This window comes from Microtus pennsylvanicus, chromosome 3 (assembly GCF_037038515.1).
Source record: "Microtus pennsylvanicus isolate mMicPen1 chromosome 3, mMicPen1.hap1, whole genome shotgun sequence".
Classification (NCBI taxonomy): Eukaryota; Metazoa; Chordata; class Mammalia; order Rodentia; family Cricetidae; genus Microtus; species Microtus pennsylvanicus.
Window position 1 is genome coordinate 53,177,571 of NC_134581.1, and position 23,802 is coordinate 53,201,372.

The 23,802-nt window shown below is 50.9% G+C and overlaps 1 protein-coding gene across 5 annotated transcripts in view; it reads left to right on the forward strand.

Moving 5' to 3' along the window:
- The window catches only part of Tln2 (talin 2), a 427,686-nt gene that overhangs the window by 326,031 nt on the left and 77,853 nt on the right, over window positions 1-23,802 (forward strand). For all 5 annotated transcript variants that reach the window (XM_075965369.1, XM_075965372.1, XM_075965373.1 and 2 more), the window contains 8 exons: window positions 226-315; window positions 2,538-2,660; window positions 4,153-4,296; window positions 6,417-6,578; window positions 17,473-17,613; window positions 18,094-18,275; window positions 19,989-20,121; window positions 22,546-22,647. In XM_075965369.1, coding sequence (XP_075821484.1) covers window positions 226-315; window positions 2,538-2,660; window positions 4,153-4,296; window positions 6,417-6,578; window positions 17,473-17,613; window positions 18,094-18,275; window positions 19,989-20,121; window positions 22,546-22,647 — 1,077 coding nt within the window. The remainder of the gene's footprint in view (window positions 1-225; window positions 316-2,537; window positions 2,661-4,152; window positions 4,297-6,416; window positions 6,579-17,472; window positions 17,614-18,093; window positions 18,276-19,988; window positions 20,122-22,545; window positions 22,648-23,802) is intronic.

Genomic DNA, 23,802 nt, shown 5'->3' on the forward strand with positions numbered 1-23,802 from the left:
AACTGAACTGATAGCCCCACTGTGGCTCCCACCCCGTTATTGTTTTTGCTGGCAGGGAATCTGAGGTCTTGACACCCTGATCTGAGTTCCTCCTACGACTCTGAATGAGCAATCACGGCCCTTGTCCTAGTCCAGCAAGGGGTAGGAATAGTTACACCTCACTTCACAGTGCATATCCTCTTCTGTGCCTCTGGCTCACTTTCTAAGTTGTGTTCTCCTTTGTAGACTGTCAAGGGGATGCTGGAAAATCCCAATGAGCCTGTGAGTGACCTCTCTTACTTCGACTGCATTGAGAGCGTGATGGAAAACTCCAAGGTGAGTCTTTCTGTGTTTGTTACTTCCTCACTGCAGTGATAAAATACCCAAAAAAGGATAACCTAAAGAAGGAAAGGTTTATTTTGGTGTAAATTTGAAGGCACAGCATCATGTAAGGACCGTGAGACAGTCTATCATAATGCTTCTACAGGAAGCAGAGAGAGACAGATGCTGGTGTTGAATTCAATTTCTCCTTTTTATGAAGTTCAGGACCGTAGGCCTGTGGTTAATGCCACCCACATTTAGGATGGGTGTTCCCTTCTTAATTGACCCAGTCTAGAAATTCCCTTCCAGACATGCCCAGAGCTTTATTTCCTTGATGAGTCTAGATCCTATGAAGTTGACATTTGGTATTAACCCATCACACTGGGCCAAAACACAGATGTCAACACCGATCCTCAGTGGGGAGACATTGAGGAAGGCTTTGAATGCACCTACCTCGCCACTGGATGACCCAATATGGGGAAGCCTTATCATTCAGCTCCTTGCTCAAGTATTCCTCAGCACTCAAAATATTGCAGATCCATGTAGGAAGCTTGGGAAACACCAACTGCCAGCCCCCAGCCCCAAGATTTGAGGTCTGTGCATTTCTGAGGGGTCCCTGTCCTGTCTCTGGTCTAGGAACCCTCCTATGAAAACCACTGCTTGTATCATATCATAGATGGGCCTCCCTGGGAACCCAGTCATGTGTTGTCTGTTCTGGAGGCTGAACTGCTATGGAAAGTCACCCTGTGACCTTGGCTTTCATGAAAGGCCCTTGTCATATTTTGGTCTGTCCAATCATAGCATACATTTTTGAGTGAGTAAGCATTAGGGGTTTTGAGTGACTGGAAAGAAAAGTATTGCAAAACTACCACAGCTTCCAGGCCTTCCTCCATCTTTCCTCAGTAAAGTCTGATTCCTTACTATTTAACTGAGTGACGGTGGTAATTAAGAAAAGGCAATGGTAAGAGTCCTTTGAGGGACAATAGTGGAGGGGAATGCCTACGAATCACCAGAGAGACAGTTGCCACCTGACCTCGGTCCTGGTACCCGTGCATGCTGGTTTCCATCACTTCCGTCTTGGAGAACCATCTGTATTGATGATGTCAAGAGGGCTCTGTTCGTGTTGGGCTAAGATGAGAATACCCTCTGATGTAAATATGACTTAAATACTTAAATTCAGAAGCTTTCCCCTTTTTTTGAGACAGGGCCTCATGTAGCTCAAGTTGGTCTCGAATGTGCTGTATAGTCAAGGATAACCTTGAGCTTCTGATTCTCCTGCTCTTTCCTCCTAACTGCTGGAATTGCAGATGTGCACCACCACAGCTGGTTCTTTTGGTGGTGGGTGAGGTTACGAGAAAGAGTAAGATTCTGTATTTACAGATACTCCCTAGCTGTTTTGCTCTGCACATCTTTGTGTAAACTCAATTATTTTGTAGATAAGAAATTATAGTAGTTTATTTTGCTTCCACTCCCAAGTGGCTTATTGTCTCAGGAAGAGCCCTGTATCACATTTGAGACTTGACAAAGCCATCTCTCGCCCAAGGGTGAACACTTTCTACTCCATCATCCATGGCCCTGGAGAGCACAAACTCTCCTGGTACATGCCAAAGCCCACAGAGAACAGGACACCAGATGAGGAGAGATGCTCTGCTCTGCCCATGAGACTTTCTACATGATCTCAGAGGACATATGGCCTCCCTGAGCTGCACACTGACTCAAAATCCTTATCAGCTGGTATGAGGCCAAAGAAAGAATGTGCCAGTGCTTTTCAATAAGTCTAACTACTTAAAATACTTAGGAAATAACTTTAACACAATTCTATGTAAATTTTCAGTTGATAAATTGATCATGCCAGGAACAGTATGTCTTCTATTTTCTGGCTAGAACTTCAAGTCCAGCTCCCTAAGTGTGATTTTATGCTCTTGGAAGTAAGTAGTTGTCAGATTGGGCCATGTGCCCATGAGAGGCTTTATATAGATTCTTCCTGGTCATCTGTGTGTCCTGACTGTACCTCCTGGAGATAGCGATAACCAATAACCTTTGGATGCAAGGTTTATACTTTTATTATGTATTTATCTTCATCGAACAGAAATGATATAATTCTCTTGAATCTCTCTTGGGCACAGTAAAGGCAAGGATGACAAATGCTTTAAAATAAGTACCCTTGAGTATTAAAGACTACAACTCCTGTGCCTTGGGTTGGAATAAAAGCTTAGTGACCGGTTGTTGTTTTGCAGGTTCTGGGCGAGTCAATGGCAGGAATTTCACAGAATGCCAAGACTGGGGACCTCCCTGCCTTTGGGGAATGTGTGGGGATTGCATCCAAGGCTCTCTGTGGATTGACGGAGGCAGCGGCCCAGGTGAGAGCCAGTCCCCTGTCCATCCCTTCTTTCCAGCTTGTGCCCTAAGGCAAAGCCCAGACCCCTTAATGCAACCTGCTCCAGCCCCCCAAGCTCTGACATAGGAACCATGGAAAGGTTGGTATACCTGCTCCAGCTCCCCAAGCTCTGTCTGACACAGGAACCATGGGAAGGCTGGTATACCTGCTCCAGCCCCCCAAGCTCTGACACAGGAACCATGGGAAGGCTGGTATACCTGCTCCAGCTCCCCAAGCTCTGATACAGGAACCGTGGGAAGGCTGGTTGTTTTTGGGTGGGAGGGGCACATGTGCAGGCTAGCAGCCAGTACTTCCATTCAGGAGTGGGGAGAACAGTGAGCCCCCATGAACACTGCAGATGCAGCATGCAGAGGTCCCCTCAGACTACACAAACTCATCTTCTATTAGCTAGTTCCCAGGACGGCCAAAAGGAACCCAAAGCAGCAGCCTTTTCTGGGAGTGTCCTATTGGGAACCAAATGCTCTCTTGTTGTTTTGGGAGTTTTGGTTTGTTTGTTTAGTTTCATTTCTTTGTAAGCAGAGACTGCACATTGGTTTCCCAGCCGCCCAGACCCTAATACTTACACAAAAATTATATTAATTACAACACTGTTTGACTGATGACTCAGGCATATTTCTAGCTTTCTCTTCTTAAATTAACCCATTTCTATTAGTCTGTGTATCACCATGAGGCTGTGGCTTACCAGTAAGTTTCCGGTGGTGTCTTTCTCCTTCAGCGGCTACACGGCATCTCTGATTCTGCCTTCTTTCTCCCTTTATTCAGTTTAGTTTTCCCACCTAACTCTATTCTGCCCTGCCATAGGCCAAAGAGGCTTCTTTATTAACCAATGGTAATAAAACATATTCATAGCATACAGAGGGGAATCCCACATCATTTTGTCTTCTGAGTCACCTCATTCTTCTCACTCAGTTGCCTCAGCTAAGATGCTAACTGCTATTGGAAAGAGTGACCTAAACAAGGGCATGTTAAGCTCTGTGTTGGGAAACCTTTGGGTAGCAAAGGCCCTGGGACCATCTGTCTCAGAAGCTCCCTTTGTCAGTCTACACCAGCTTTCAGGGCAAGTATCCTCATGGTCAGATGATGGCTGCCAGAAGCTGTGCAGGCTACATCTGTCCACGTTCATGCCCCACAGAAGAACGTCTCAAAGCCTTTTTCTTAAGAACAAGGAGGCTTTGTTCTCTGATCCCTGCAGCAAAATCTTGATGGTATGTCTAACTGTCATAGGCCCGTCTGTCACCATGCACTCATTGGTGAGAGAAATGGGCTTACTTTGTGCACCTGAGCTTGCCAGCTGCAAGTACATTACGGGCCATTGTGTGCACCACGGACCATTGTGTGCACCACGGACCATTGTGTACATCACGGACCATTGTGTGTACCGCGGACCATTGTCTCCCATGGGCTCGTGGAAGAGATGTGGAGCCTGAGGTGTGCTTTTGTTTTTCCTTTTCCAGGCTGCCTACCTGGTTGGCATCTCTGATCCAAACAGCCAGGCAGGCCACCAAGGCCTGGTGGACCCCATCCAGTTTGCCAGGGCTAACCAGGCGATCCAGATGGCATGCCAGAACCTGGTGGACCCTGGTAGCAGCCCATCGCAGGTAATTGGGGAATGACAATGGATCATGTGATCTCTTAGGCGTCTCTGGGTGGGCGGTGGGAAATGGGCAGGTGAGCAGGGAATCCTGTGTTTTCAGAGCTCACAGTCTCAGATGACTGTAGTTGAGCAGATAATGTCCTCGCTCTGTTTCTGTTGCTGTGATAACGTGCCCCAACAAAGAGCAACTTAGGAGAGAAAATGACTATCTCCCTTCCATTTCCAGGTTTTAGTCCATCACTGAAGGGAAATCAAGGCAGGAACTTCCAGCAGCTAGTTATATCTATGTCACACCATACTCCAGAGCCAAAAGTATGCATGCATCCACTCAGCTTGCTTTCTTACTCAGTTCAGGGCCTGACTCCAGGGAATGGTGCCTCCCATTTCCAGACATCAGTTAAGGCCATCAAGACAGTCCCCACAGACACACCCACTGAGACTCTTGCCAGGTGACTGTAGGCTGTGTCAGGTTGACAGATGAGCTAGCCATCACAGCGACCAGGAAAGTAATGTGCAAACGCTTGCATATAGGGCTCTGGGATGCTACAGAGTGAAGCAACCCAACAGGAGTCATGAGGAGCTTCATGGCTGTCTATTGACAGCTTGTTCTCTGCTCAGCACTAAGAGGTCTGTATAAGTGAGACCTGACCTTTGTCCCCTTTGGTTCTCACTCCATTGGGCCATTGGATTGGGCTATGATGGCAAGATAAAGGATTGTTCTAGTTTCTGTGGCTGTGATAAAACACTGAAGAAAGACTGAAGAAAGGACTGATTCCAGCTCCCATCCTAGAGGAGATGTCATGGCAGGAACTCAGGTAGAAACCATAGACAGATACTGTTTACTGGCTCCTGCACTGGCTTATGCTCAACTGCTGTCTTATATAGCCCAGGCCCAACTGCCTAGAGATAGTGCCGCCCCCACCCCTCTCCCACCCCCAATTGGCTGGGCCCTCACAGACCAAGTGTCAATCAAGACACTCTCTCAAAGACCTGGCCACAGGCCGGTCTGGCTGAGGAAGTTCTTCAGTTGAGGTCCTTTTTTCCTAGATGACTCTGGGTTGTGTCGAGTCAGCAATGAACACTAAGCAAGACAGAGGGGTGTCAGAGCAATTGTCCTCGGGTCACTTCAGAGATGGTGGCACTGAGGCAAACCTCAGAGTTGAGGTCAGAAGCCACAATACAGGAAGGAGCCAAAGAAACATTTGAGGAGCAGATAGTGTGTCACATTCCATGCTGCTTCTGGTGTCATGGAGATCTGGTTACAAAGGAAAGCAGTATGCACTGAAAAGAAAGAGGACTGGGTGATATGGGGTACCATGGGCAGACCTGTGCGTGGCATGCCTACTGTGAACTTAGGCCAGCATTCGTAGGGCAGTACCAGGGCTTGCAGACCAGAGTACACAATCAAATGCCCCTGAGCCCTTGCCTGTCTAGCCTCCACCAAGGGAAGTCTCTGGTTTCAAAAGAGTATCTGAGCTGAGGATGGGGGTGGAGTTGATAGATGGTCCACGGACTACAAGTCGCTACCTACAGCTTCCCCGAGGGGGAGGAGGGAGAAGTGCATCTTGATGCTAATTATACCCATGTAAACATGTGTTCTCCAAGGAGTTGGCCATTAGCAAAACGTTGCTGTTCATCACTAGAAAAATAGTGATGGCCTGTGAGTATCTGATGCATGCTGAATTTCAAAGACTTGGTATGAGCAAACACTTATCATATTGCTATTTGTAAATTGATTGTGGTAAACTATATATAAACTATATTACTTAAATTAGTTTCTCTTGTTTTTCTACTTATTTTAATGTGCCTGTTGGAAAACTTTAAGTCAGGTGTCTTAGGTCTTAGCCTGGGGCCTGGACTCTGGAGGTTCCAAAAACTAGCTGGCTGTATCCCCATTAAGACTGGGGCCAGCACACCCCTGCTACAGCACCCCTTCCCTTTTCTATTTTCATTCTCTCTTGCTTCATGTTTCTTGCTCTTTCCTTCCTCGGGGTGACTTTAGGGACAACAGAGCTAGACAGACAATACTGCCCAGATTCTAGAAATAATAGTCGCAAAGAAACCCAGGCTTCTCTGCACCAAAACGTGTGGGGCCCACTTCCAAGCTAGCTCCATGCTTTGTAGGTTCTGTCGGCTGCCACGATTGTTGCCAAGCACACCTCAGCCTTATGCAACGCCTGTCGCATCGCCTCATCCAAGACGGCCAACCCTGTGGCCAAGCGGCACTTTGTCCAGTCCGCCAAGGAGGTCGCCAACAGCACCGCCAACCTAGTCAAGACCATCAAGGTAGGTCACTGTACTGCAAGGTAGGTCACTGAAGTGGTACCTGTACAGAGCTGGGAAAGGAACCAGGCTGAAGCTCTGTCTCCTCAGATACAGGAGTTGTAAGGCATCCTTGACGTCATGAATGGGGAGGGCTTGCTTACTGATCAGGAAAGCACAACCAATTACATCTCCACTCACCTCCATGGTGGAAGGGGAGCCACTCCTAATTCTGTCTCTAGAAGCTTAGGGCCTGAAATTAGGGGCCTCCCTTAGTGTTGTGTGTGGGTACAGCCTGTGTGTCTCTGTGTACTTGGTGTGGTCTTCAGTGGTCGAGTAGAAGGTTGTGCTGTTGTTGCTGGAGGCTTTAGAACTGAAAGATGATGTGGAAGGGAAAGGGAATGGGAAATTATAAAACAACTGCATTATTAAAAATTACTTTGGAGCTGAAGAGATAGTCCCGTGCTTGCCATACAAACACGAGGACCTGCAATCACATCTTCACAACTCATGTCAAAGCCTGATACGTTAGTGCACATCTATATTCCCAGCACCCCTACAGCAAGATGGGAACTCACGGGCCAGCTAGCCTGGTTGGTGTGTATACCGGCAAAACACATGAGAGATTGTGTCTCAAGAAACAGCTCAGGAGGGGGGAATCCCAAACCTAGAATTCACCTCTCACCTTCACACGCGCACACGCCTAGAGATGACCTCTCACCTTCACACGCCTAGAGATGACCTTTCACCTCCACACGTGCACACGCCTAGAGATGACCTCTCACCTCCACACGCGCACACGCCTAGAGATGACCTCTCATCTCCACACGTGCACACGCCTTGAGATGACCTCTCACCTTCACACGTGCACTAAATATTCCCTATGACATCCATGATGTTTATAAATGTTTAGGTTCCCCCCCCCTTGGGGCACCAACTTTTTTTTTTTTAAGATAGAGCATCTGTCTTTCTAAAAAATCATCTTTGTGTGTAAGTCCATGAGTAGCTGAGGTGTCGGGGAGGCAGGCCCTTGCAGTTAGGAAACTGAGTTGGTCAGGCAGTGGTCTCTGTAGGTTGGGACCTCTAAGCCAGACCCGTACACATATCAGGCAGTGACCTTGTGGGGAAACAGCCAAACCTGGACAGCACAACACAAACACCCACTATCTTCTCAGGCCCCTCCCCAGCCTTCAAAAGACATTGTTATAAGAAGCATGTGAACCTTGCAGTGCTGAAGGGAAAAGGATTATTTGTATGTTTATGATTTGGGGTGGAGCTGGGCATCAGACCAGTGGTTTTGTGCACGCCAGGTAAATGAGAACATGACCGCTCCAAGATTTGATTGAGGAAACAGTTTTTATTGTAGATATGAAAGAGAGTACAGCCAGAGGCATCCGGAAGAGTCCAGACTGAATGGGGGCTGTGGGAGGAAGAGGGGAGAGAGAGAAGGAGAATGAGAGAGGGCAGTCGGATCAAAAGGGGAGCTGAGGACCAAGAGAAGAACTGAAAAAAGTGTTGCTGAATTGGCAGGGTTTATAGATAAAGAGAAGCTGGGGAAAGGGAAGCCAGCTGTCTGGGTTACAGGGCTAAGGAAGTTTAGGGCAGGGGTCCATGGTGAGAAGAGCTGAGAGGTGCCACAGGTTTTGAGCAAGCCTGAAAGCCTTTGTGTCCTTTGGTATGCCGTGGACACCACAGTTCCAGGTTTCCCCGTGACCTGACACTTGCTCTATCCCTGGATCACACTCCCAGCCTGACTTCAGTAAGAGTCTACAACCTTACTGTAACTTGGCCTTTTTATTTTTTTTCCTGCAAATTCGCTGTATGATCCCATGGAGAAGTCAGTCACACAGTGAGCTTTGCAGAGGCCGACAGAAAGAGCATCCATCCGGCCTGGAGCAGCTGGAAGCTGACTGTTGAGAGCCGGGCCAGTTAGCCCAGTCAGCGGTTCCATAGCTATTTTAACAAAGAGTCATTTTTAAAACACACAAAAGCCCCATGTGTTTGAAGACAACAAGAAACTAGATGGGAAATGAATAAACAAATTAAATCCAGTGTCCTGGTGCTCTGGGAGTCTTGCTCATCTCCCTGGCCATCACCGTTCATGACATTAGCAATTAACAAGCCTATGTTTTTAAATATGTATTTTATGCTTTGTGTATATCACTCCATTTCATCCACACATATAGGCTATGTTTATCATGCCCGTTTTGCTGATGGGGAACCGGGGCACAAAGAGGTTAAATAGGTAAACCAGCCAGGAAATGACAGATGAGAATTCAAGGCCAAGCTCCAGAGCCCCTGTTCTCAGTCCTGGCATGCAGTTGGGCTCTCTGGAACAGAGGCAATGAACTCATCCCTCAGTCTGGGGAAATAGCCCTGCCTGTGTTTACAGAGCACAAGTGGGGGTTGGGGATGGAAAGGACAATGTAGTTAAAAGCTGTGATGTCACTGTTGCTTGCTGCATAATTAACTGTTCTTAGTTAAAAGTCTAGGGGAGGGAAGACATCAGAAACTCCTGCCTCTCTCCTGCTGCCCCTCTCTCCTGCTGCCCCTCTCTCCTGCAGCCTCTCTCTCCTGCAGCCTCTCTCTCCTGCAGCCCCTCTCTCCTGCAGCCTCTCTCTCCTGCTGCCCCTCTCTCCTGCTGCCCCTCGCTCCTGCTGCCCCTCTCTCCTGCAGCCTCTCTCTCCTGCAGCCTCTCTCTCCTGCAGCCTTTCTCTCCTGCTGCCCCTCTCTCCTGCAGCCTCTCTCTCCTGCAGCCTCTCTCTCCTGCAGCCTCTCTCCTGCTGCCCCTCTCTCCTGCAGCCTCTCTCTCCTGCTGCCCCTCTCTCCTGCTGCCCCTCTCTCCTGCAGCCTCTCTCTCCTGCAGCCTTTCTCTCCTGCTGCCCCTCTCTCCTGCAGCCTCTCTCTCCTGCTGCCCCTCTCTCCTGCTGCCCCTCTCTCCTGCAGCCTCTCTCTCCTGCAGCCTTTCTCTCCTGCTGCCCCTCTCTCCTGCAGCCTCTCTCTCTCTCCTGCTGCCCCTTTCTCCTGCTGCCCCTCTCTCCTGCAGCCTCTCTCTCCTGCTGCCCCTCTCTCCTGCAGCCTCTCTCTCCTGCTGCCCCTCTCTCCTGCAGCCTCTCTCTCCTGCTGCGCCTCTCTCCTGCTGCCCCTCTCTCCTGCAACCTCTCTCTCCTGCTGCCCCTCTCTCTCCTGCTGCCCCTCTCTCTCCTGCTGCCTCTCTCTCCTGCTGCCTCTCTCTCCTGCTGCCCCTCTCCCCTGCAGCCTCTCTCTCCTGCAGCCTCTCTCTCTCTCCTGCAGCCTCTCTCTCCTGCTGCCCCTCTCTCATGCAGCCTCTCTCTCTCCTGCTGCCCCTCTCTCCTGCAGCCTCTCTCTCCTGCTGCCCCTCTCCCCTGCAGCCTCTCTCTCCTGCAGCCTCTCTCTCTCTCCTGCAGCCTCTCTCTCTCCTGCTGCCCCTCTCTCCTGCAGCCTCTCTCTCCTGCAGCCCCTCTCTCCTGCAGCCTCTCTTTCTCTCCTGCAGCCTCTCTCTCCTGCAGCCTCTCTCTCTCTCCTGCAGCCTCTCTCTCTCCTGCTGCCCCTCTCTCCTGCAGCCTCTCTCTCCTGCAGCCTCTCTCTCTCTCCTGCAGCCCCTCTCTCCTGCAGCCTCTCTCTCTCTCCTGCAGCCTCTCTCTCTCTCCTGCAGCCTCTCTCTCTCTCCTGCAGCCTCTCTCTCTCTCCTGCTGACCCTCTCTCTCCTGCAGCCTCTCTCTCTCCTGCTGACCCTCTCTCCTGCAGCCTCTCTCTCTCTCCTGCAGCCTCTCTCTCTCTCCTGCAGCCTCTCTCTCCTGCAGCCTCTCTCTCTCCTGCAGCCTCTCTCTCCTGCTGCCCCTCTCTCCTGCAGCCTCTCTCTCCTGCAGCCTTTCTCTCCTGCTGCCCCTCTCTCTTGCAGCCTCTCTTTCTCTCCTGCAGCCTCTCTCTCCTGCTGCCCCTCTCTCCTGCAGCCTCTCTCTCCTGCAGCCTCTCTCTCCTGCAGCCCCTCTCTCCTGCAGCCTCTCTTTCTCTCCTGCAGCCTCTCTCTCCTGCAGCCTCTCTCTCTCTCCTGCAGCCTCTCTCTCTCCTGCTGCCCCTCTCTCCTGCAGCCTCTCTCTCCTGCAGCCTCTCTCTCTCTCCTGCAGCCCCTCTCTCCTGCAGCCTCTCTCTCTCTCCTGCAGCCTCTCTCTCTCTCCTGCAGCCTCTCTCTCTCTCCTGCAGCCTCTCTCTCTCTCCTGCTGACCCTCTCTCTCCTGCAGCCTCTCTCTCTCCTGCTGACCCTCTCTCCTGCAGCCTCTCTCTCTCTCCTGCAGCCTCTCTCTCTCTCCTGCAGCCTCTCTCTCCTGCAGCCTCTCTCTCTCCTGCAGCCTCTCTCTCCTGCTGCCCCTCTCTCCTGCAGCCTCTCTCTCCTGCAGCCTTTCTCTCCTGCTGCCCCTCTCTCCTGCAGCCTCTCTCTCTCTCCTGCTGCCCCTCTCTCCTGCTGCCCCTCTCTCCTGCAGCCTCTCTCTCCTGCTGCCCCTCTCTCCTGCAGCCTCTCTCTCCTGCTGCCCCTCTCTCCTGCAGCCTCTCTCTCCTGCAGCCTCTCTCTCCTGCAGCCTCTCTCTCCTGCAGCCTCTCTCTCCTGCAGCCTCTCTCTCCTGCAGCCTCTCTCTCCTGCTGCCCCTCTCTCCTGCAGCCTCTCTCTCCTGCTGCCCCTCTCTCTCCTGCTGCCCCTCTCTCTCCTGCTGCCTCTCTCTCCTGCTGCCCCTCTCTCCTGCTGCCTCTCTCTCCTGCTGCCCCTCTCCCCTGCAGCCTCTCTCTCCTGCAGCCTCTCTCTCCTGCAGCCTCTCTCTCCTGCTGCCCCTCTCACCTGCAGCCTCTCTCACCTGCAGCCTCTCTCTCCTGCAGCCTCTCTCTCTCTCCTGCAGCCTCTCTCTCCTGCTGCCCCACTCTCCTGCAGCCTCTCTCTCTCCTGCTGCCCCTCTCTCCTGCAGCCTCTCTCTCCTGCAGCCCCTCTCTCCTGCAGCCTCTCTTTCTCTCCTGCAGCCTCTCTCTCCTGCAGCCTCTCTCTCTCTCCTGCAGCCTCTCTCTCTCCTGCTGCCCCTCTCTCCTGCAGCCTCTCTCTCCTGCAGCCTCTCTCTCTCTCCTGCAGCCCCTCTCTCCTGCAGCCTCTCTCTCTCTCCTGCAGCCTCTCTCTCCTGCAGCCTCTCTCTCTCTCCTGCAGCCTCTCTCTCTCCTGCTGACCCTCTCTCCTGCAGCCTCTCTCTCTCTCCTGCAGCCTCTCTCTCTCTCCTGCAGCCTCTCTCTCCTGCAGCGTCTCTCTCTCCTGCAGCCTCTCTCTCTCCTGCTGCCCCTCTCTCTCTCCTGCAGCCTCTCTCTCTCCTGCTGCCCCTCTCTCTCTCCTGCAGCCTCTCTCTCTCCTGCTGCCCCTCTCTCTCTCCTGCAGCCTCTCTCTCTCCTGCTGCCCCTCTCTCTCTCCTGCAGCCTCTCTCTCCTGCTGCCCCTCTCTCCTGCTGCCCCTCTCTCCTCCTGCCCCTCTCTCCTGCTGCCCCTCTCTCCTGCAGCCTCTCTCTCTCTCCTGCTGCCCCTCTCTCCTGCAGCCTCTCTCTCCTGCTGCCCCTCTCTCCTGCTGCCTCTCTCTCTCCTGCAGCCTCTCTCTCCTGCAGCCTCTCTCTCTCTCCTGCAGCCTCTCTCTCCTGCAGCCTCTCTCTCTCCTGCAGCCTCTCTCTCTCCTGCAGCCTCTCTCTCCTGCAGCCTCTCTCTCCTGCTGCCCCTCTCTCCTGCAGCCTCTCTCTCCTGCTGCCTCTCTCTCCTGCAGCCCCTCTCTCCTGCTGCCCCTCTCTCCTGCTGCCCCTCTCTCCTGCTGCCCCTCTCTCCTGCTGCCTCTCTCTCCTGCTGCCTCTCTCTCCTGCTGCCCCTCTCTCCTGCTGCCCCTCTCTCCTGCAGCCTCTCTCTCCTGCTGCCTCTCTCTCCTGCTGCCCCTCTCTCCTGCTGCCCCTCTCTCCTGCTGCCCCTCTCTCCTGCTGCCCCTCTCTCCTGCTGCCCCTCTCTCTCCTGCTGCCCCTCTCTCCTGCTGCCCCTCTCTCCTGCTGCCCCTCTCTCCTGCTTCCTCTCTCTCCTGCAGCCTCTCTCCTCCAGGCTCTCTCTCCTGCTGCCCCTCTCTCCTGCTGCCCCTCTCTCCTGCTGCCCCTCTCTCCTGCAGCCTCTCTCTCTCCTGCAGCCTCTCTCTCCTGCAGCCTCTCTCTCCTGCAGCCTCTCTCTCCTGCAGCCTCTCTCCTGCAGCCTCTCTCCTGCAGCCGCTCTCCTGCAGCCTCTCTCTCCTGCAGCCTCTCTCTCCTGCAGCCTCTCTCTCCTGCAGCCTCTCTCTCCTGCAGCCTCTCTCTCTCCTGCAGCCTCTCTCTCCTGCAGCCTCTCTCTCCTGCAGCCTCTCTCCTGCAGGCTCTCTCTCCTGCAGCCTCTCTCTCCTGCAGCCCCTCTCTCCTGCTGCCCCTCTCTCCTGCTGCCCCTCTCTCCTGCTGCCTCTCTCTCCTGCAGCCTCTCTCCTGCAGCCTCTCTCTCCTGCTGCCCCTCTCTCCTGCTGCCCCTCTCTCCTGCTGCCCCTCTCTCCTGCAGCCTCTCTCTCTCCTGCAGCCTCTCTCTCCTGCAGCCTCTCTCTCCTGCAGCCTCTCTTCTGCAGCCTCTCTCTCCTGCAGCCTCTCTCTCCTGCAGCCTCTCTCTCTCCTGCAGCCTCTCTCTCCTGCAGCCTCTCTCTCCTGCAGCCTCTCTCTCTCCTGCAGCCTCTCTCTCCTGCAGCCTCTCTCCTGCAGCCTCTCTCTCCTGCAGCCCCTCTCTCCTGCTGCCCCTCTCTCCTGCTGCCTCTCTCCTGCAGCCTCTCTCTCCTGCTGCCCCTCTCTCCTGCTGCCCCTCTCTCCTGCTGCCCCTCTCTCCTGCAGCCTCTCTCTCTCCTGCAGCCTTTCTCTCCTGCAGCCTCTCTCTCCTGCAGCCTCTCTCCTGCAGCCTCTCTCTCCTGCAGCCTCTCTCTTCTGCAGCCTCTTTCTCCTGCAGCCTCTCTCTCTCCTGCAGCCTCTCTCTCTCCTGCTGCCCCTCTCTCCTGCAGCCTCCTTGGTTGTAAATTCTGGTCTGTCTGTTAAGATCGAATCTTCTTTTACATTCTCCTCACAGTGTCAACCCCTCCGCAATTCCCTGCAGCAAATAAGCTCTTGTGATGGTCCAGAAGATAGGCCCGTGGGAAGCATCAGAGGAGGAAGCAGTGATTATAATGTGGGGCACATAAAGCCCGTTTCCCATGAGTATCGCTGCAAACCGGCATCCATATAAGGGGAACACAAATGAACCTATTGCCCCAGCTTGTCAAAATGTGGCCAGGGTTTTCAATTTCCACCGTGTGGCAGGGTTTGCTGGTCAGTCCTTGAGCATTGCCTTTTACTCACTAATAAGAAAATGGCAGAGGTCACTTCCTTGGTGCCCCCTGCTCTGTACTGAATGGATTTCCTGTTCGAAGGAACCGTTAGGTATCCTGTGAAAACCGGATCCTTAATTTCCTGACTAGTCCAGATAGCAGTGTCACAGCTGTGTTGTTTGCTATCTTGGACTCCTTAGCGTGTGCTTGATTTGTACCGTGAGGCTGGGCCTATACGTAAGCCCAGCTGCCACACCCTTCCAGCAATGAAGAAGGGAGCAAACAGCATACCACTAGGACCTAAGATCGCTGCTGATGGCATTCCTTAGACTCCCCAAGCATAGCCTGGCAAGAACCCACTTCGGTATGTCTCCTACCAAGAAGGGTTCCCGATGCCGGGTGGGTTGCAAGGACTCTGGCTGAGTTTCCATTATGCTCCTTACCTCGCCTTGAATCAGATGTGTGGAATTGAATGTTATTTTAAATGTGCAGCCGCTCAGGTTTGAGTGCCAAGTAGAAATTATGCAATCCCAGCTTTTGTTTTGCTGAGACATTGAAGTTTGGCCTTGTCATTCACCACAGAGTGCGTGTTCAGGTTTTTGCAATTAGGCACTTCCAGCGAGTGCCGCAGACAGCGATCCAGCTCTCTCTAATTGAATTTGACTTGGCTGTAAGTATATTTTCTTGGTCATCCTTATGTTTGGACTGGTAAAGCAGAGTTCTTCAGATTGGGGTGGGAAACTCTCCGGGATGGCTTTGGCCTTGCTGCCTTTTCTGTTGCCTAGGTCTGTAGGAAAGAAGAAAGTGGAAGTCTCTGGTCATGATTTGAGACCTGACCGCAAGTAACAGAGTAGCCTGAGCAAATTGTGTCATTTCTCCAGGTGCTAACTGACTGGGAAAAGCAGGTGACTATTCAGCGATCTTTAAGGCCCTCTCTAGCCCTTAAGCCCATGAATATTTTCCCCACATGCCTGTGAGGTTAGACTGAAGACATAGGAGTAGCGGGCTCAGGGGTAGGTAATGCTCTTTTCCCAATGGTTTTGAATTTGCAGCCAAGTGAATTGACCCCTTTGGTGACAAAGGCGACGCTCTGGACTACGGAATGGGCACACGGATGCATTGCTGACTGCTCAGCATTTCACTGTTAGGCTGAGTGTCCACTTTACTCAGGTTGGCTCCGCCATACCCAGTGCAAGCAAAATTTGGAAATGAAATAATAGCTTTCCAGGCCCGTCCTTTCCAGTGCCGAGCGCCTCCTTTTGAAAGCCAAGGAAGGTGGGTGGTGCAAGTTTCTCTCGTAGCCTGTGTTAGTCAGTGCCCTATATGATAGCAGTGAGTTCCATGAGATGTGACTTTTAGGATCTGTGCTGAGCCAAAGGGAAAATCCTCCTGGCATCCCATTAGCTCATGTTTTGAGGTTGTACCCCTGAGAAATGTCCCTTCAGATTTACCTCAAGGAGTCATCTTTTCGGTTTGTGTAAGGTCAGTCATGGGTTGATGACCTGGTCCAGAGGAGGAGGTAGGAAAGGGTGGGCCTGAGTTTGGAAAAGCGAGAGGAAGAAAGGAAACCATGCCATTTCAGAACCCAGGCAATGGGACTGGTGGAGCCTGCGCCCAGACTACTGGGACTCCACAGTTTACTATGACCACCCTCCTGCTTCACTCCTTCTCTCGTGCCGGGACCATTTGTACCAGGCACCTGCCAGGTGGCAGCCACCATACCTCCCACTGGTATTTCCGGCTTGCTCTGAGACTTGGCAGCACCCACCCTTAAGGAGACTATTGTGTGACTGGCACAGTGAGGCCAGCGCTCCAAGGCTACTCTTTTCTGTGCGGCCAGGGCCAGCACTGTAGATCCAGCATTTAGTGAGTCCAGGAGGGCAATCAGAGGTAGGGCCGTGCGTGTGAGCAACATATAAGAGGCCTTAGCTAAGCTCTCCAGTGGGCCTAGAAGAATGGCTGAATCTAGGAGGTTAGAATAGGGTCAGGGTCTGTTGGGTGAGGGAAGCCAGACACCCTAATTACTGAGGATGGTAAGTGAGCGGGCTCATGGGAGTGCCTCTGAAAATATTAGCATTGTGGCTATGTAATTATTATCCCAAGCTGCCAAGGCCCTGCTGGAATGCCGTTGTTATGCAGAAGTAGCCTTCGGACCTACAGCGCCTGCCTCCTCTTGCCTTACCGAGGAGCAGCTCCCTCCCGCCTCAGACCCAGATGCTCGGATAATGCCAGTGCCTCTGGTTTGTTTGTTCACTAATTGTCTAAGTACACTTTTAGATATTGCTCATACGGATTAAGTTAAAAGTTTAATTGGTCATTTAACACGAAAATTTGCATCTTGTGTGAGCACAACTGCCTTCTCCCTGTAGAAGATAGGGCGTGTCGCTGTTTTGTTCTTGAAGAGGTGGAACCCAAGCTCGGAGAACCTTGACCTCAGCTTTGAACCCTTTGTAAGGCAGCTTGATGTGTCTCCCAGGCCTCATCCTGGATCCTCACCTCCCAAGCCTCATCCTGGATCCTCATCCAGCCGGCCATGAGTCCACAACATGACTTACCGCTCAGTCATCTCGTGTTGTCTGCTGCTAATTAAATAAAGACGAGGCATGGAACGTGCAGAGGAGAAACACGTCATGTCTAGAGCTCAGTGAACACCCTGAGTCACAGTAGCTAGGCTGAGAAATAGAACCTAACCAGCACCCGGAAGTCACCTCTGCCCTGACTTTGTGTACCTTCTGTCCCAGCTCCTCCAGAGTGTCACCCAGCTTCTAACACCCCAGTTAGTTTTTTTTTCATGAATGGAATTGTGCAAGAGGTACTCTTTCATGTGACCTCCTTAACTAGATAGACCTTGGTGTGTGTGTGTGTGTGTGTGTGTGTGTGTGTGTGTGTGTGTGTGTGTATGTGTGTGTGTGTGTGTGTTTAGGAATTGCCCATTTAGTTGAGTAGGTCTATAGTCTATTCCTTCACATTGGATTCCATTATCTTTTTTCTAAGATGATGGTCTTGCAGGGATAGCCTTAGATGTAAAAGTTAGGAAAGTTGGAAGTGTGAGGGATTAGAGATTTAGCTCAGGGGTGGACTCTGGTTTTCATTCCCAGAAACAAAAAGGGAGGAAGGGAGGGAGGGGGGAGGAAGGGGAAGGAGAGACGGAGGGAGGAAAGAACGTGGTGAGAAGTATCACACCATGTAAAAAGGATCTTTGTCATTTGTGAGAGAATGGACTCTGGAGAGGATTCTCAGAAGTGGAAGAGAAAGTGACTTGGCAGCCAGCTGTGACATCATGGCTGAAGAGGGAGAAGAATGAGTGGGCTGACGGCAGGACTGCTCTTTTGTGAGCTCCATGTCTAGATTTAGTCCTCAGGATGGCTACCTGGGCCTCTCTGGTTGGTGGCAGGGATCCATGGCTCCAGTTGCTGCTCACTTGTTGAGGAGGAGTTTTCCCGCTCAGCTGCCCTCCCTCGCGGGGAGGTGACGGCTGTAGCTTAGGAATGGTACCTGTTTCTCATTGGGTTGAAATCTCCATTTCTTTCACATTAGGCCCTGGATGGGGATTTCTCTGAAGACAACCGCAATAAGTGCCGTATTGCTACCACCCCCTTGATTGAAGCTGTGGAGAACCTGACAGCATTTGCATCAAACCCTGAGTTTGTCAGCGTTCCCGCCCAGATCAGCTCCGAGGTAGGGAGTCTGCAGCAGTCGTCACCTTAGAGTCCTTGGCTAATTCCCTGCCAAGTAGAATGAGCACGGAGAGTTAAAGCTCCAAAAGGCCTCCTGTCAGCGCCCCATAGACTAACAATGTAGTAAGCCCAGTATTTTGCAGTACTAAGTACTGTGTTATGCGTTACTATGGGTGGTGCTTGATGCACGGTTACTAAGCTCAGTGAATGTCTATCTTTTAAGAAATAATAGCTTGATATTGAGAGTGAGCTCTGTGTCTGAGATTGTGGCTGATTCTTTGATGAAGTGTTTTACTTAAGAAAAGAAATCTGTATTATGTAAGGATCAAGCCTGGGCCCACATTGCCCCAATCTAGATCCTTCCTGTTAGCTAGCTTCCCTCCGCAGGGTAGAAGTTCTGGCGTAAAGAATAAGGCTTCCTAGGGCCCAACTCACTGGTCTCTGCGCACTCACCTTTCACTTCTCTATTGGTTGATCTCAGGGCTCCCAGGCACAGGAACCAATCTTGGTCTCGGCCAAGACCATGCTGGAGAGCTCATCGTACCTTATCCGCACCGCACGCTCTCTGGCCATCAACCCCAAAGATCCACCCACCTGGTCTGTGCTGGCTGGACATTCGCACACGGTGTCGGACTCCATCAAGAGCCTCATCACCTCCATCAGGTCAGCTTCTCGTCTAGAGCGGAGCTCCCAGCCTGCCTCTGAGTAGAGCAGGAGGGGATTGCGCCCATCCAGTAACGCTGGTCGTTATTGTCATGGCTCCTCTTGGCTAACAACTTCACACAAGCTAGAGTCACCTGGGAAGAAGGAACTTCAGCTGAGGAGTTGTCTCCATCATAAGGCCCATGGGTGTCTGTGGCGTTTTCTTTATTGATGATTGATGTAAGAGAGCCTAGTCTACTGTGGCTGTGCCATTCCTGGGCAAATGGCTCCAGGATGTCTAAGAAAGGGAGATGAGCAAGCCAGGGAGCAGCATTGTTCCATGGTCTCTGCTTCAGTTCATGCCTTTAAGTTCCTGTATTGAGCTTCTGCCCTGGCTTTCTCTTAAAGGTGAAGTAAGTTTTCTCCCCTCCCCGGAAGGCTTATCACGGTAACAGAAAAGCAAACTGAGAAAGGTGCAGTCCTCTCTCTCATCTCTGAGACCCATGGTAGTGCTGGCCACAATAACAGCACATCTAAGTCCCTATTAAAACCAGATATTATTCCGAATATTTTCCCTACGTTACCTTTTCTGACCATCACATTTTACAATACATCTTATCATAGAACTTAAGGAATGTTCTCATGGTCACCCAAGGCTCCCGTCCCAGCCTTCTCACCATCACACTGAGTTATCAGCTCATAGGGGCTTGGAGAGCTCTACTGTTCAAGTTCTCTCAATCCGATAATAAAAGAAAAGGAATATTCTATAGCACCAACTCTGGGTATCCTGACCTTCTTAGTAATACCCAAAGGCTGAGAAAATGACATTTCTCATGTTGGCCAAAATTAACATCCTATGACATGGAATGTGTTTGTTTTCTCAGTTACACTGTTTTGCTTCTGAATTGCTTCTGAAGCTCAAGGCCATAATTGAACTTTCTCTTAATGTATTACGGCGAGGGAAACTCCTGCCTGCTTGAACTCTTACTGCAGCCCTTGAGTTTATGAGTAGTGTGTAATGTAGAACGCCTCGTGTGTTTGCACTGTAAGTGGTGCTGTACTTTATTTTCAGTGGCTGGAGCGATGGCTCAGTGGAAAGATGCTTGCCGCAGAAGCAGGAGGGCCTGAGTTCGAGTACCTAGCTCCGCATAAAAAACAGGCTGTGTGCTTGTATTCCTGAACTGTGGGAGACAAATGCATGAGGATTGATGGGGATTGCTGCCTGCCACACTGGCCCCAGGTTCAGAGAGAGACCCTGTCTTAAGGAACTAACACAGAAAGTGCTCAAGTCCGATACTTGACTTCCTCTTACAGTCTCCATGTGCTGATGTTTGCAAGCGCGTGCACACATATAGACACATACAACACACATACATACACATACCATATAGATACGTATATACACACGCACGCGCACCTTTTTTACTTTAATGTTTAAAGTGAAGGAAGCACCCAAGTGCCAATTGTTTCCTTTGTAATTGCCTATCATTAGCCTGAGAGGAAGGGCGAGATTCCATTCCTCCTGCTAGAAACAGAGCTCTGTCCGGGACGAGTGTTAATGGAGAAATGCATGGGCTCTGTACCAGGCTTTGCTGAGCAATCCTCAGAGACGCACTGCTTAGTGAAGGTGATCATGCAGAAAGGAGACAGGGGCTCCTGGCCCATGCGTGCAGGGGCTGTGTGACATGTTTTAAGCCTTACAAACTCTTGTTTGCTTTATTCTGTCTGTTTCAGGGACAAAGCCCCTGGGCAGAGGGAATGCGACTACTCCATCGATGGCATCAACCGGTGCATCAGGGACATTGAGCAGGCCTCGCTGGCGGCAGTCAGCCAGAGCCTGGCCACGAGGGACGACATCTCTGTGGAGGTAGGCTGGGGCTCTGTCATCTACCTTAGGAGCTCCGCTGGAGTGTGATGATGGACAGCCCGCCCCTGGGGATGTCGGGAGGAAGTAGGGCAAGTGTTCAGAAGGCAAAGAGGGCATGGGAAAGAGCATGCCAACTGAAGAAGAATGTTCAGTGAGGCTGAAGTTTACAGGAAAAGGATCAGTGCTGGGTAGTTCTGTGTCTTAAGGTCGACCACAGTGGAGCAGGCCTGGGCATGCAAAACTTGAACACTTCTCTCTGGCCACATTTTGTCTTTGCACTGTTTTTGGACAAGTTTGGTACTAAACTTTAGTGCTTTTGATCCATTCAGAGATAAAGAATTGTGCCCTGAGGTATTCTCTATCTCATATGTATGTGTTTGGGGGTGTCTTAGCATCCTATAATTTGGGGTCACTCTATCTTTTCTCTCTGAGTGTTATACATGTGTGTGCACATGTGTATGGGAGTTCTCACCCATGTGGAACTGAAGACCTCAATTGCTCCTCTATTTTTTTTTTTTTTTGAGACAGGGCCTCTCTAGAACCTGGAGCTCACCTTCAGCTAGGCTGACTGGCCAGGGAGCCCTCAGGATCCACCTGTCTCTACCTTATTCCCCTCCCTGCACTTGGGCTGTGGACACTCGGGTCCTCATTCTTGTAAAGCATCCACTTTATCCCCGAGCGTCTCCCCAGCCTTAACTTTATCGGTTCTTCGTGGTTTCTCTTGTGTTGCTTGTTACCCATGAAAAGTTCACAATCCATACTTATTTCTCTACTAAGAGCACAGTATTCATTATTCAGAAGACATTTGGTTTACATAAATGGTGTGATTACCTTGATGCCATAGAATTTAGGCATGGAAAGCTCTTTTCCTATTCTCTGAGCAGTGGACCTAGAGCTAAGCATTCCTAATTTTCATTAATAGAGCTATCTGTATAATAAAACTACTTAGTAAAGTTACTTCGACTACAAACACACATACAATCCAGGAAATGAGGAGCAGGAGTAGGCACTGTAACCATGTGAACCACTAGAATCACTGTTTTAAGCCTGTTCTCGAACACTCATGAAGGGTGTGTGTTGATGATGACCTATCATCAGACCACATCCTTTAAATAGCCCCCATGTCCAGAAGCCAAGATGAAGCCAGGTTTGGTGGCACACACCTTTAATCCCAGCACTCAGCAGGCAGAAGCAGTTGGATCTCTGTGTGTTCAGGGACAACCAGGGCTACTTAGACACTGCCCCCCAAAAATCCATGACCACAACCCCAAAATTGCCCCCTCCATCCCTTCTAAACTATTTCCTCTGCCCTCCCAGTAAAAAAAAAAAAATGTACCCCCTTTACATCCAAGGCCTTCACTGTACAACAGTGAATTTATCAAACCATCTATCATAGAACACCAAAGGGATTCTCTGGCATTCTTGTCCATAATCACATTAAGCGTGTGAGGATAATAAATAATTAGCTAAATAAGGCCTTTGGACTCTAGGGAGGCTTCTCTCTGCCTGCCCCATCTCTCTAGCTCTTTGCTGGTTTGCTTTCAAGCTTGCCTGTTAAGCCTTTTCTTTCCCAGAGTGAACTTCGCCCAAAGCTGTCCTGTTCAAGTGCATCATGGCTCTGTGGCAGAGTAACAAATGCAGGAAGGATATTGTCACTTTATTAGATGACATATTGGTGGTACGAATCTAAGATGCCCAGTGCCGTTATCTATTAACCCTGAACCTCTCCAGTACAGGTCCTAATGTGATTTTGAGAAACAGGTGGGATTTTTCCTGCTTCCAGTTAATCTCCCGCTTTGAATCCTTCATCCCTCCCTCCCCCCCCCCCCCCCCCCAGCAGAGTCTGGCTTTCCTTCCCTGTCTCTTAAGAGCCTGAACTTATTTCTTTGGAGCAGACAGGTTAAACCATCTCGGGCCTGATAAATAATCCCTCAAGAGTATCATTTCCAATATTTGCCTACAAGTCACCAAGGACAGTGAGCAGAGTCTGACAGGCTCTGCATGTAGCCCACCTGGTGTCTTCAGGAGGCACCGTAGGAGACACTGTCAGAGGTCAAATCACGTGTTCACATCGTCCTTAACCTCCCTTGGTCCCCAATGAGCTGTCTCCATTTGGACCAAGTTGTCTCTCCTTCTTGAAAACTATAACTATTCCCCATTCCCAGTAATCAAGCTATATACCCTAACCATGGAGATCCCACCAGCATCAGTTGCCAGGGCTTGTGGGAATGAAGCCAGTAAGGAACACTTCCCTCAGACTTGCCTCATCACTCATCTGAGGCAGGATAAGGGATCTCACCCTGGGGAGCAAGGCGAGTCGGGGAATGCAAGATCAGGGAGCATCTAGACATTCTGATTTTATGCAGGTCCCCTGCCTTTCATAAAGGGCTTTTCAGAATAATGACCTTGGCAATTCTCTATCAGGCCCTGCAGGAGCAGCTGACCTCAGTGGTCCAGGAAATCGGGCATCTTATTGATCCCATTGCCACAGCAGCTCGAGGAGAAGCTGCCCAGCTGGGACATAAGGTAATGTGCAAGCAGGGAATCCTGCTGATAGAGAGATGGTGTGTGTGTGTGTGTGTGTGTGTGTGCCTGTCTGTCTGTCTGTCTGTCTGTCTGTCTGTCTAGGAGGGGTGTCATTATTGCCAGAAGCCTATGGCCAGTGTTCTCCTGTGCTTTGATTCCGTCTCCCTCGCTGTGCCCATGAGCCTGGTGCTGTCACCAATCCCTGTTTACAGATGAACAAACTGCAGCACAGTGCGTGAATAAATCTGTGTAAAATTCTTAAGAAGATAAAAGCAGGGAAGGTCCCAATCCAAAGGACCCAAGGCTAGAACTATCATTCTTCATGATCTGGCCCTGCTCACCTCCCAGAGGATGCTGGGTCCTAGCTTTGTTAGTTTGTTTCACTTCCCCAACTATGCAGCAACTCATTAAATCTGCATTAGTAAAGTTAATTCCTAATCAAATAAACCCAGAGAACAAGTAGGATTCTAATGCATTCAACATTTGGGCTGTAAGCTTTGAGTTCTCAGGGACCCATCACTTGCTGTATTAGTTTCTTCTTGGATGCTGCCATAAAAAGCCCTGACCAAAAGCAACCTGGGGGAGTAAGGGATTTTTTGATGTAAAGTTCCAGATGGATAGAGTCTGTCATGGCAGCGAAGGCATCATGACAGCCAGGGTGTGAGGCCAGCCTGGCAGTCCAGGAACAGAGAGATCATATTTCATTAGCACACGAGAAGCAGACAGAAAGAACAGAAAGTGGGGCCAGGCTATGGAACCCTAAAGCCAGCCCCAGTGACTCATTTCCTCTAGCAAGACTCCATCTTCAGCGTGCCACCAACTGAGGACCCTGTTCCAACATAGGAACCTATTCTTCATTCAAACCACCACAGTGCCCTGTTGCCCTTAGTGATAAACCCAGTGTCATTTCTGGGAAGGGACAAGTCCTGTGCCAGTGTACAGGGTTGCCTGTGCTTGCTCAGGTTGGGACCTCCAGATGTGGAAGATCTCCACGCCTGGACAAAGCAAGCAGCGGGGAGCCAGATCCACCTGGGCTCTGCCTGCAGACTTCCCACCTGGTCTTCACGGGGCTCTAAGATGCACTCGGAGAGGTTTGGGGATGCGTCTCAGGTAAATTCTTGCTACGTGAGCACAAGAACCAGAGTTCGGATCCCC